This window comes from Plectropomus leopardus, chromosome 11, assembly GCF_026936395.1.
Source record: "Plectropomus leopardus strain MGB_pleo_1.0 chromosome 11, ASM2693639v1, whole genome shotgun sequence".
NCBI classification, from domain to species: Eukaryota; Metazoa; Chordata; class Actinopteri; order Perciformes; family Serranidae; genus Plectropomus; species Plectropomus leopardus.
Window position 1 is genome coordinate 19,620,101 of NC_142186.1, and position 12,366 is coordinate 19,632,466.

Sequence of the window (12,366 nt, forward strand, 5' to 3'; positions counted from 1 at the left end):
AATTTAGCATTATAGTCGTTTAAAAAAATAATTAATGCATATTTTAGTTTAGTAACAATATTTATTAGATTTCATTCTGACATACAGTTTATTTTTAACAATATGTCTACAAATACATTATGTTAGCTTTCTGACAATAAAGCCCATCTGGATTTGGGGATGAGTTTTCCTGTGCTATGTATCACACTGAAAACTATGATTTCTTTGACCAGAGAATATTGAACCTAGTCTATCAGACTAGATGGTGCATTTGTTGCCACTCCATTATGAAGAAAAATCAACTAAGGAAACGGTTTTTTTTTTTTGTTAACAATTTATCTCTGCATTTATATAACACATATGTAAAACTTTCCACTGCTGATGCGCTCAGCCTTTTTTTCTGAAGCAGTTTCCTCTGACAGGAAATATCACCCACAAAACTCAACCTTGGAACACCACACTTAGAAAATGACATAGATGATATCACATCCCACTGTTGTGCACAAAGTATGACTGTCAGAGTAGCCTGAGGTTGTTTTAATGTCAGTAATCATGCCCTTTCTCCATGTCATCACGCTGTATTCAATACAACCCTTCAGTTTTGAAATATCTGTCGCTATTAGCTTGTTTAGTTATCTGAACAAAAGTGGACAGCCGAAGCACATTGCTGTTTGCACGCATATCTATCATTCATCTCCTGACCACTTGTGTTCAGATTTTGTTCTCAAAATGTCACTTATCTCAAGGGGCCAGTGCACTTGTGACGTCCACACTCTGTCCAGCTTGCTTGCTTGTCACATCAGTAGTTGTGTTGGTACAGCCACCTGTTGATTTCTGCTGAAAGCAGAAATCAACAGGTGTGTTTTTTTAAATGTGTTTTTTTAAACACATTAAAAAATGTTGTTTGGCAAGGTATCATCTAAAACCTTAGTAATGGGCCTAATAGTTATAATAACATTGATACAGCTCACAAACGAAAATTTCTCCATCAGAAACAGATGCAGTTCATCAAATCATGAGTGCCTGATGGCGTATTGAGTATTGGCCCATTCGCAAAAGATGCCTGTGCCTCATTTAATTAAGAGAGTCTGCAGGTATTTCTGATCATTTGTTAAAAGCTGTAGCACTAAATCTTTAACTGGCAATTGATCATGATAGCTTGGGCTGAAAGTGGAAAAGGAAAGGTGTTCCGTTACAGTTCTCCAATCTCTCCCAACTTCTGCTTTTCAAGGGACCTCCACGCAACACATGCTTTTACGTAATATCAAGGGCTGAGGGTAAGTGAATGAGGGGAAGTAAAACCACTAATGAATCCCAGCACATACTCTGTGTTGCAATGCTTACTACACTGCTTCTGCTTCTCTGCCTTGCAGGAAATATGTTTGCCAAAGAGCCGCCAGGTAATAACATTTTCAATTAAATATTCATATTAAAGGTGAATTATGATAATAATAACAGTTTTTGGCTTGTTTGGATGACTGCTGTTGCTGTCCCATTTGAATCCAAAAGTTAATTAATGTTGTGTGCTACTATGTCCACCATACTATGCTGGTGACATATGTCATTTGATGTCACATTACATCAGTAACAAACCTACTTATTTGAAGTCATACCATGATGTTTTTTTTTTTTTTTTTTTTTTCATTTAACCACGTGCTTTTGTTATCTGTACCTTACCTATTGATGTATAAAGCATTGGAGCCAAAGCTCTGTTCTTATCTATAGAAGTTGTGGGATGAAATGTGTGGGATGAAACCCCTGATTTTACACATCATGGGGCCCGTAGCAAGCACACTAGTGACGTGCGCCGACCAAACGACTAACTTACAGTTTAGCTCTACGCAAACTTGAATTGGAATATAATAACTTAATCATGCAGCTCTTTCCTTGAAATGTTGTTGAACTGAATGGATTAAATCCCAGTCATTCTACCGGAGTTTTGCCACTAAAGTAGTATTAGACTACCAGTTTATGGTAAAGCATTACTGCCTTGATCGTGCTCATTTTGTGTAAATTCACTTTGGTGTCATTGTGCTGCCATTTCTTTGTGTGTTAGTACACTGCTATTAGTGTTTTACCATTTGCGTTGGTTTATAATATGTGTAACCCTATCGATCTTTTAATAACTTCTTAAGGCTCTTTTGTCTCAACCCTCTTGTGTCTCTGACAGATGTGGACTGTTTGGTGATGCATATGAAGTATGTTCACTGTTCCTGGGATGAGCAGGGGACTCCAGAGATCAATTACACCTTCTATGGCTGGTTTGTATTTAGTGACAGTCATTCTAGTTATAATAATATATTATGAATTTCTTAATTGCAATGAGTAAAATATTGGACTTCACTGAAAGACAAAAGTAAAACGGGGTTGTTTTTGCATGTCATGTTAACATCAGGATGTTATAACATTCTTTTCTTTTTGTGCGTTTATGTACGGTGTAGTCACTTTACATGCATGATAATGGTCTGCAATTATTAGTTTTGAACTAAATTCTGAGAGGATTTGTACTTTGCCATCCAAAAACTGCTCCAGTTTCCTTTGTCTGTTTCAATTTTATCTAGTTTCCGATGATTTAATCTCCATTTATATTTTTATCATATCGTTTTAGATTTCCATTAACTGAACATGTTAATTGCTGCGTAAAGATTTCACACAAATACATATTTATTAATTGCATTTTGCAGTATAGCAAATTATTTTTTCTTTCCATTTTTTGTTTAAGAATAGAAAACAGGCGTAGAGTAAATCATTGTCATCCATCCATCCATCCATCCATCCATTTTCTTCTGCTTATCTGGGGTCGGGTCACGGGGGCAGCAGCCTAAGCAGAGAAGCCCAGACTTCCCTCTCCCCGGCCACTTTGTCCAGCTCTTCCTGGGGGATCCCGTGGTGTTCCCAGGCCATCTGAGGGACATAATTTCTCCAGCGTATCCTGGGTATCCGCGGGCCCTCCTACCGGTGGGACGTGCCCTGACACATCACCAGGGAGGCCTTGTCCTGTCCTGGAGGCATCCTAATTAGATGCCTGAGCCACCTCATCTGGCTCTTCTCAACGCGGAGGAGCAGCGGCTCTACTCCGAGCTCCTCCCGGATGACTGAGCTTCTCACCCTATCTCTAAGGTTGAGCCCAGCCACCCTACAGAGGAAGCTCATTTCGGCCACTTGTACCCACGATCTTGTTCTTTCGGTCACTACCCAAAGCTCGTAACCATAGGTGAGGGTAGGAACAAAGTTCGACTGGTAAATCGAGAGCTTTGCCTTTCCGCTCAGCTCCCTCTTTACCACGACAGATCGGTGTAGAGTCTGCATCACTGCAGATGCCGCACTGATCAGCCTGTCGATCTCCCGCTCCATCTTTCCATCACTCGTGAACAAGATCCTGAGGTACTTACACTTACACTTGGCTGCGAACCGATCCAGTGAGAGATGAAGGTCCAATCTAATGAAGCCAACAGGACCACATCATCTGCGAAAAGCAGCGACCCATGACTACAAAGTCGATCATCAAACTGCAGCCTAGGGTTTCCTGATGCCAAGTGTACATATGGACACCTTATGCTTGAAGCTGGTGTTTGTTATGGACAATCTGTGGTGAGCACAGAAGTACAATAACAAAACACCACTCAGGTTCAGATTGGGGGGGCCATTCCTCCCGATCATGTCCCTCCAGGTCTCAATGTCATTGCCAAAGTAAGCGTTGAAGTCCCCCAGCAGAACGAGGGAGTCCCCAGAAGGAGCACTCTCCAGCACCCCCTCTAAGGACTCCAAAAAGGGTGGATACTCTCAACTGCTGTGTGGACCATAGGCACAAACAGCAGACAGGATACGTCCCCCAACCCGAAGGTGGAGGGAGGCTACCCTTTTGTTCATCGGGGTAAACTCCAACATACAGGCACCAAGCCTGGGGTAATAAGTATTGGCACACCTGCCCGGCACCTCTCACCAGTGGCAACTCCAGAGTGGAAGAGAGTCCAACCCCTCTCGAGAAGACTGGTTCCAGAGCCCACACTGTGCGTCGAGGTGAGGCCTATATCTCGTCGGAACTTCTCAACCTTGTGCACCAGCTCAGGCTCCTTCCCCACCAGAGAGGTGACATTCCACGTCCCTAGAGCTAGCTTCTGCAGCCAATAATCAGAATGCCAAGGTCCCCGCCTTCGGCTGCTGCCCGACCCCTCTGGCCCCTCCTATGGGTTGTGAGCCCACAGGAAGGAGGTCCCACGTCGCCTCTTCGGGCTTTGCCCCGCCGGGCCCCATGGGTAAAGGCCCAGCCACCAGGCGCTCGCCATCAAGCCCCATCCCCAGGCCTGGCTCCAGGGGAGCAGCCCCGATGACCTGCGTCCGGGTGAGGGAAACTTTGAGCCATTTGTTGCATTCATCAGATCTGGTGATGAATGCATGAATGTGATGAATCTGGTGACCTACGCTTTGTCTGGTCCCTCCCCTAGGACCTGTTAGCCATGGGTGACACCACCAGGGGCATAAAGCCCCCAACAACTGAGCTCCTAGGATCACTGGGACACACAAACCCCTCCACCACAATAAGGTGGTAGTTCAGGGAGGGGTAAATCATTGTCCCTGATTAAAAATTGTTTTTAAAGACAATGTGATTTAGGAATTGAAATAGGAGGCAGTCTCTCAATAAGTGTTTATTATCCTCTCTACACTTAGGACCATTTAAATCCACTATTGGCTTTTTGGGGCGTTAACTCTTCTGTAACTATCGTAAGATTGAGAAATATTGGACCTGATATCTGAAAATAGCAAATTACAGAGAAACGCCACTCGAAATGCAATGACCTAATGATAATGTGATTGGTTTACAGTTGCCATGGTTGCATACTTTTCTTTGTGCGTGAATGACTAAATACTGATTTCTTTACAGGTTCCACAATGACAAAGAAATCAATGAGTGCCCAAACTACCTGTCAGAGAACAACACAAACACTGGATGTAACCAGCCTTTTGACCCACTCCAAAGGTTCACCACATTTTACACCAAACTGGTACACGGACATGACACCCATCAGAAGGAGCATCTTCTTAAAACAAAAGGTATTTACTGAAGTTTAACATGACATTGGGAGGTAATTTTAAAAAAAAGTATACCAATTAATGAAGTAGAAACAATTTTAATTGATGGGGGAATTTTTTTATTCCTACAGGTGAGATGAAGTAGCCTAATAAGAATAAAATTATTTTAATGAGAAAGCAAACTATTATGAAACATTAAGGTTTATCATTTCTAAATGTTTTGACTTTTCATGCTGACTACTGCATTCAGTTTTGAATGATTGGGCCAAGATACACAGAACTATGATTTACAACTGTCCTCCAGGAAGTAGGGGCATCGAGTAAAGGTACCCCAAAAGTTTAAAAAAAAACAACATGATAACCATAAGATAACCGTAGTATGGCTTTTTAGGATTGGAGGAAAGTTATTTTCTGACAGTCAGCCAATCTCCTTTACTTTCTTTGTCTCTGAAATGCTGTAAATGTGATGTTATTGCATGTGTCTGTCAGTCCATGTCTCTTTGTAATTGCAATAATTTTACTCTCTTGGTGTTTTGTGAGTTAATTGATTATTTGAGTAAGTGCTTTACAGAACAATTTTCCACAACAGATGCAACACAATTGTAATTTAAATTTATATTCTTGAAGAAAACTGGAAAAGGTACACAGAGCAGACAGAGCTTTACTGCTATATGGAAAATATACACAGATACAATATAATTATGAGGACACATGTATTTTTAATAACTAAAACAAAGCCATAAAAACATAAGACCAACTTTTCTGTTGATGTCACCTCTGAGCCACAATGAAGGCCAAAATATGGCCTGCGGCAGATGGCTTGTTCTTTTTAGCCAAGCTAAAATTGCGACCCCTACTGGCCTGTTGAGAAAAGTGAGCACTCAGCAGTCAAAGATGGTATAAAACAGTCAATTGAACATGTTTTCTCAATTGTGATTCATCCAAACCAAAAGAGATCCTTGAGCCTGCAGTCACAAATATACACTAAAACAAAACAAACAACTCCAATTGGTCCAGTAATCTGCAGGATTAGCTGAGGACACACAGACAGACAGACAGACAGACAGACAGACACATGCATGCACATGAGCATGCGCACACGCACACGCACACGCACACACGCACACACACACACACACACACACACACACACACACACACACATGCATGACCAAACGAATGATCCCCCTAAGGATTACGCCTGCCAGAGATGATAAAAAATATGAAAATACTGATTAAAAATGCTGCCTTATTGCCTTGTCATCATGTTTTATATTCTGCATCATGAAATGATCTGTCATCTCCAGTCAGGTTAAACCCACCAAAAAATTTGACCATCAAGCGGTCTGATCTGTGCCTCACCTGGAGCCAAGATTATTCTAACTGTATGGAGAGTGAAGCTCGCTATAGGATCAACAACAGCAAGTGGACGGTAGGCAGTTCTTTGTTTCATTCTCTTTTTTGTTTTCAGTCTGTACACATCAAATTTCTTATCTCTGTCTCATTGTCCACAGACCTCTTCTCTCAGTGTTGGGACGCGGAATTACTGCATCAACTCGCCCTCCTGCAACTCCTTGGTTGAGCTGCAAGTGCGGAGCAAAATTGGGTATGCCTGTGGAGAGTCCATATTTTGGAGTGAATGGAGTGAGTCTGTGTTCTGGGGATCCAAAATCAGCACAGGTAAAACTACAAAATGTCTGTTGTGGAAAAGGCCCGACATACAGTACATCAGTGTTGTAGTACTCAAGATCACTCTTTTTCTCAAGACCATTTTTTGACTGTCTGAAAAGGATGATTTTATTTCAAGACCACATGAAGATAGCTAAGCTGATTTTGTCTCCTTTTAGTTATCTGTGTGTCTGTGTCATACTGTGAGGTACCTGCACTGGTCTTGGGTTGCATTTATTCGTTTGTAGGTTCCATACTAAATGGGTATGTGGAATCAAAAGCCAAAAATAGCATGCCGCAAAAAAAAAAAATTCTGATTTATATAATTGTGCATACAAATTTCTTTTAATGAATTCCAAAACAATTTGGAATTCTCTGCACATGGATCAGCCTCATATCCCAATCTCAACATGCCACATTTAACTATAAATGGTCAGTGCAAAGCAGCTCATAATTGTTGGTGCATTGAATTTAGCCTGCTAATTAATGGTTCATGGCAATATCCAGTGTCACTGCAGTATTCATATGTTCACAGCAGCAATCACATTAATTGCTGCTGTAAACATATAAATGTGTGATCGTAACAATCAGTGGCAGCCTTTCCCCCACACAAGTTAACACTTGAGGGTGGTAATTTGATAGGTCAACACATTTTATTTATTCATTCATTTATAAGATATGGTGAATTTGGCCTGTGTTATGATAAGGACTCATAATAAGGATGTGGAGTTTAATGGTTTTGCAAAAGCTGTCACTGTCTTTATTCCCACTTATTAAAATGGTGAAACTGACTAAAAGTGAAAAAATGTTCATTTAGTATATGACTTGGAAAAATATTTGTAATGCTTCTTGTGTGTTCACAGTGTATCCAAAGATCCTAAATAGCTCTAAGTGTGAGCTTCAGTCGGACATCCTGACCTGTGTGTGTATCAGTGAGGGTTTTCCTTTACCCACCATCAAATGGCCGCTGTTGGAGAACCACACTGAGTACTGTGTTACGACCACTGTGTCAAACCACACAGTCAACAGCACCCTCACCCTAACTGTAGAGGACCCCAATAACACTGTTGTTGAGTGTGTCAGCAGCATTGATAGAGGGGAAGCAAAAGAAAACCTCACCATCATAACTTTAGACAGGGGAGAAGGTAAAGATACACATCACCAATCACTGATATCTATATGAATGTATTTATAGCGAAATGTTCAGTTCTATTTCTCATGAAACCACCAAGTAGTTAATGACATGCAATCAGAGGTTAGACCCCCATTTTCTTTGACAACAGATCGGCCTCATAAGAGCACCAAAGCTCTTTGCATATTATTTGGCACACTGAATATAACCATGCTGAATATCAGCTAAAACTGTCTCACAGCTGACAAGCTGTCATATGTTTACATATGATCTTACATCAAGGCAGAGCATCAAGCATAACAATAGTGTTATTGTCGGTTTAGTAAACTCTGATGACAGGTCAGAGGGTGGACTTTGTTATTGCCTTTGTTTATGGCCTTTATTTCTAACTACAGTTATTTCCCTCAAGGAAATACAGGAATCATCAAATAATCATAAAGATATTTCTATCCATGTATTCCTTCTCACCGTTTCTTAAGTAAACTTCAGTGTTAAGTAAGAACAGTTTCCAGGTTGTCATGTGTGTGTCCATCAACAGCTGGTTGAAGCAGGCATCAACATTAAACGTAAAGAGAGATCAGATCTGAAGCATCTTTGCTCGAATTGCTGGTGTTGCACCATACCTCCCTCAACATTGGTGATTAAAGTTTGGTCATACCTCCTTAGCTTGCTTAGCTTGATGTTTTCAGTCTTTTCCCCATTATGTTTTTTGCAGACACAGATGCAATGCAACCCCAAAAACAATCCTAAAGAAACCTGTGACTAACTTTGTTAATAATCATTTACAGTTGGTCTTTAACTGGGGTTCTCTACTTTCTCTGCCAAAATGACAGGAGGCCAAGGGCACTTTTTATAATCAACAGGCTCTAATTCTGATGCATTTTCATGCACTCTGGTACCTTATTTACATTCAAACTACAAAAAAAGAATTAGCAGTCTGAATTTATTTTCGTTGTAGATTAGAAAATGGTCACAGCATTGTATTGGAGACCATATTTGGCCCACAGGCCATAAGTTGAATATTATTAGTCCACAGTCACAACAGCCACACATTCTCAAACTGCAACCAATCATCATCATCTTCTTTTTTAACTAAAATCCAGACCTTAATTTGATACTAGTTCATATTTGGAAATTTGTTTTTCTAATTAAATCTAATATATATATATATATATATATATATATATATATATATATATATATATATATATATATATATATATATATATATATATATATATATATATATATATACACACACACACACACACACACATATATATATGAACAGATACATTACAACAGGAAATAAACATGGACCATATGCAGTTCTTCTCTGGACTCTCGTCACTGCTGTATCTCTCATTGTGAATGTTTTCTGTATAATCCTCTTGATTTTCCATTGGTAAGTTTCTACTTCATCATTTTAAGCTTTGAAGGTTCTATTAATGCACTGGAGACTTTTTCATCAAGTGTCACTCTTTCTTCTCTCCAAAGGAACACAGGAAAAAAGACAAATTCAAACCAAGAGGACAGAACTTACATGTCACTAAAGAGAACAGGCCAATCCCCAGAGTATGATGTTATTTCCCAACCTCGGAACTAACAAGTTTCTTCTTCCACTGAGTGAAGTACGACAAGAAAATTATGCTCCTATATACTGATTTGATAAATGTGTAGGATTTAATAAGTGTGACATTTCTTAATATTATTTTCAATGTTACTTCAACTTGTATTTAGTATTTTACAGTATTATCATTTTTTACATTTGGGGATTCTATATTAACCCGATTGAAGTCCTGTGAGCATGTATTACTCCAGTACAATCACAGTTATCTATTTGAAATGAAATTAGTTGACTGATATTTTCATATTATTTTATCATGACAATGTTTATGCAATGTCATTGTGGTTGCAACTGAATCATCAGCAATGTGCCTGGAATACATTCTGTAAAACTGACCTAATTATTTTTGCAATATGCCAAATATAATTGTTTTGGACTGTAAAAGCTATTTTTTGATTTGTATATTTGTTGTCAAGATTTTCTTTGCTACAAAAAATGAAAAGTCAATATAGCTGCATAGAACTATGACTCAAAGAATATGGAACCTAATTTAGAGGACTAATGCATGGTGCATTTGCCATCACTCTATTTTAAAGTTAAAGAAAAATCACCTGAGACAATAATTATTATTGTTAAGGTATTTCTTAATGCAAATGCAATAACAAATAAATAAAATCAAACTTTTCTTAAAATGATGCAGTCTCTGGTGAGGCTTGAATTGCATCTTAGTTATGTTTGTGGATAATGCTAAATCTGCAACTTAGACCTGCTATTCATTCATATCCATTGAATACTGTTGTGTTTTTAATACACATTACAAATATAACATTCATGTGACTATCATGTGACTATCATAACCTGGCACCAAAGATTTTAACCAGTAACACAGATTTATAGTAATGTACGTTTTATATTGTGTGTTTTTGAAGCAATATGAAGAAAAGTTACTAACTACAACATTGATTTACACACCACACACACACGCACGCTTGCACGCACGCACGCACACACTTCTCTTTTTTTTGTTGCTGTTCTTACACAAAGAGGGAAGGAGGAGAGAGGAAGGGTAAGTTCGGAGCAGAAACATTCAACAGAGATATTTGTGGAGAGAACAGAGCAGGAGAAAAAGGTAAAAAAAAAAAACAAAAAAAAAACATAAACATTCAACTATTTTATTCATGTCTTTTTTAAATTAGGAATTGGAATAGAAAAATGGTGCTTGTGGTTCAGAAGATAACAGATATTTACTTTGTTGCAGTTGGTGGATCATTGCAGTGATTAATAGATATTTATTGTTTTATTTTATTTATTGCTGATGTTTCCCTGCTTTTCTAACAGATGTAATGAACTTCTTCACAATAAGTAAGTAAAAAGTACCCATACTATGGTTGATGTGGTAACAAAATGTAATTAAGCAACTATGGAACAATTAAATTTGCAACGTCCTGTTTTAAAAGTGAAGTCAACGGTGGAGTTTTCTTTATTTCAGTGCCATCAAGTGAATTTCCATTTTGAGGAGCGCCTGACATCAAATCAGAAGGTTTGCTCTCATCTGTGCAACGCTGCTTTCCTCTGTGAGAGGCAGCAATGATGACACAGGTATGCATGTGTAATGTTGTTGTGATGCCAGAGATCAAGAAAAAATATTCACAAAGTAGTTGTAAATTATTTGCCATGATAAATATTCTTTCTGAGGTGTTCCAAATGCAACACACTCTAACGCTCAACTCGTGAAATAGCTACGCTTGGTTAGTAGCCTGCCACATCAAAATATTATGTGCTAGGTATGGACGCTTAAGGACGTCATTTCAATTTGTGCTATACGTGTATCATCTCTTTTAAAAATAAACTTCTGTCTCTGCTCGTTTCTGCATATAGTCTTTTGTAAACTAAACTTGGAACATGTGTAAAGAAAACAACAACTTTGTTTTTAGGTTTAACTCCTTAGTTTAGGAAACCACATTGGTAGTTTTAGAAAAAATAAGTAACCTTTAAATAAGTAGCCTTGGTTTATTACTAATGTGGTTCAACATCAACCTCACATTTGACCCATCCCCCTCCCCTCCTGCCCAACCACAAACTCAGAGGTTGCCGCTTGTGCCCAACCCATGCAGACTTTCTTGCTCTTTATACTAAGATAGTTGCCTGCAGCGTTAACAAATGTCTTAACCCTGGGTGTCTCATCCCACAGTTAAACAATCGTTATTTAATGAGTTGGGAGTGACATCCTGTTGCTATGTTACATTATTCAGTTCTTCCAGCATGTATACACCAGACCATTTGCTGCGTTAGTCAGAACATGAACTTACTTTCTTGGAAACTCTGAGTTAGGTATTTTAGATGACTATTTTGTTTACCAAAGAAATTATGGATAAATGTTAAATGCTGAAATATTGTGTTGTCGCTGTCAAAGCTGCTTATTAGCCTGTATTGTAAAAATTTAAATATTTTTATACACTGTTCTTGTCTCTTTGCATTAACAGGTTCATCAATTTGGAGAGTTGAAAAAGAAGACTGTCAAAATGGATTCTATATCACACGGCTTTATTCCTCAAAATATCATTGAGTACAAATGTAAAGCAATTACACAAAGATGTGGTGACTCAGACATTATATTTCACACTAACCAGAACAACAAAAAAGTCCAGTCTGGGTTTACAGGACGAGTATCACTGTTGGATTCTGGTGTGACAGCTGATACTGTGGTTTGTGGTTTGCTTGCATGAGCACAGCTGATAGATATATGGTTGTCCTTGTTTGTACTTTAGATATCTGCTTTATTTTACTCTTTCATATTTGCTTTAGCTGAATGGGAGCTGTTTTAAGTTGCTGCTAATGAAAAGTCAATATTTCTCCATTATGCTGCTTCAAAATAAAAGCTTTTAAATCACAATATACCAGGAGACGTTTTTGTTCAGAATGTAACAGAAAGAAATATGTTATTGCGCAACCTGCAACATCCTGTTTTTATGATCTATGATGTCAGCTG

At 38.7% G+C, this 12,366-nt stretch overlaps 1 protein-coding gene across 1 annotated transcript; it reads left to right on the top strand.

Annotated features, from left to right (window-relative positions):
• The first annotated feature begins 1,300 nt into the window (after positions 1-1,300).
• Positions 1,301-12,270, top strand: LOC121946054 (cytokine receptor common subunit gamma-like). Its single transcript, XM_042490464.2, has 11 exons — positions 1,301-1,379; positions 2,150-2,240; positions 4,862-5,031; positions 6,318-6,442; positions 6,525-6,690; positions 7,542-7,823; positions 9,116-9,215; positions 9,308-10,506; positions 10,716-10,739; positions 10,867-10,976; positions 11,861-12,270. The coding sequence occupies exons 1-8, from the start codon at positions 1,316-1,318 to the stop codon at positions 9,414-9,416; spliced, it is 1,107 nt and encodes a 368-aa protein (XP_042346398.2). The 5' UTR covers positions 1,301-1,315; the 3' UTR covers positions 9,417-10,506; positions 10,716-10,739; positions 10,867-10,976; positions 11,861-12,270.
• Positions 12,271-12,366: the final 96 nt, after the last annotated feature.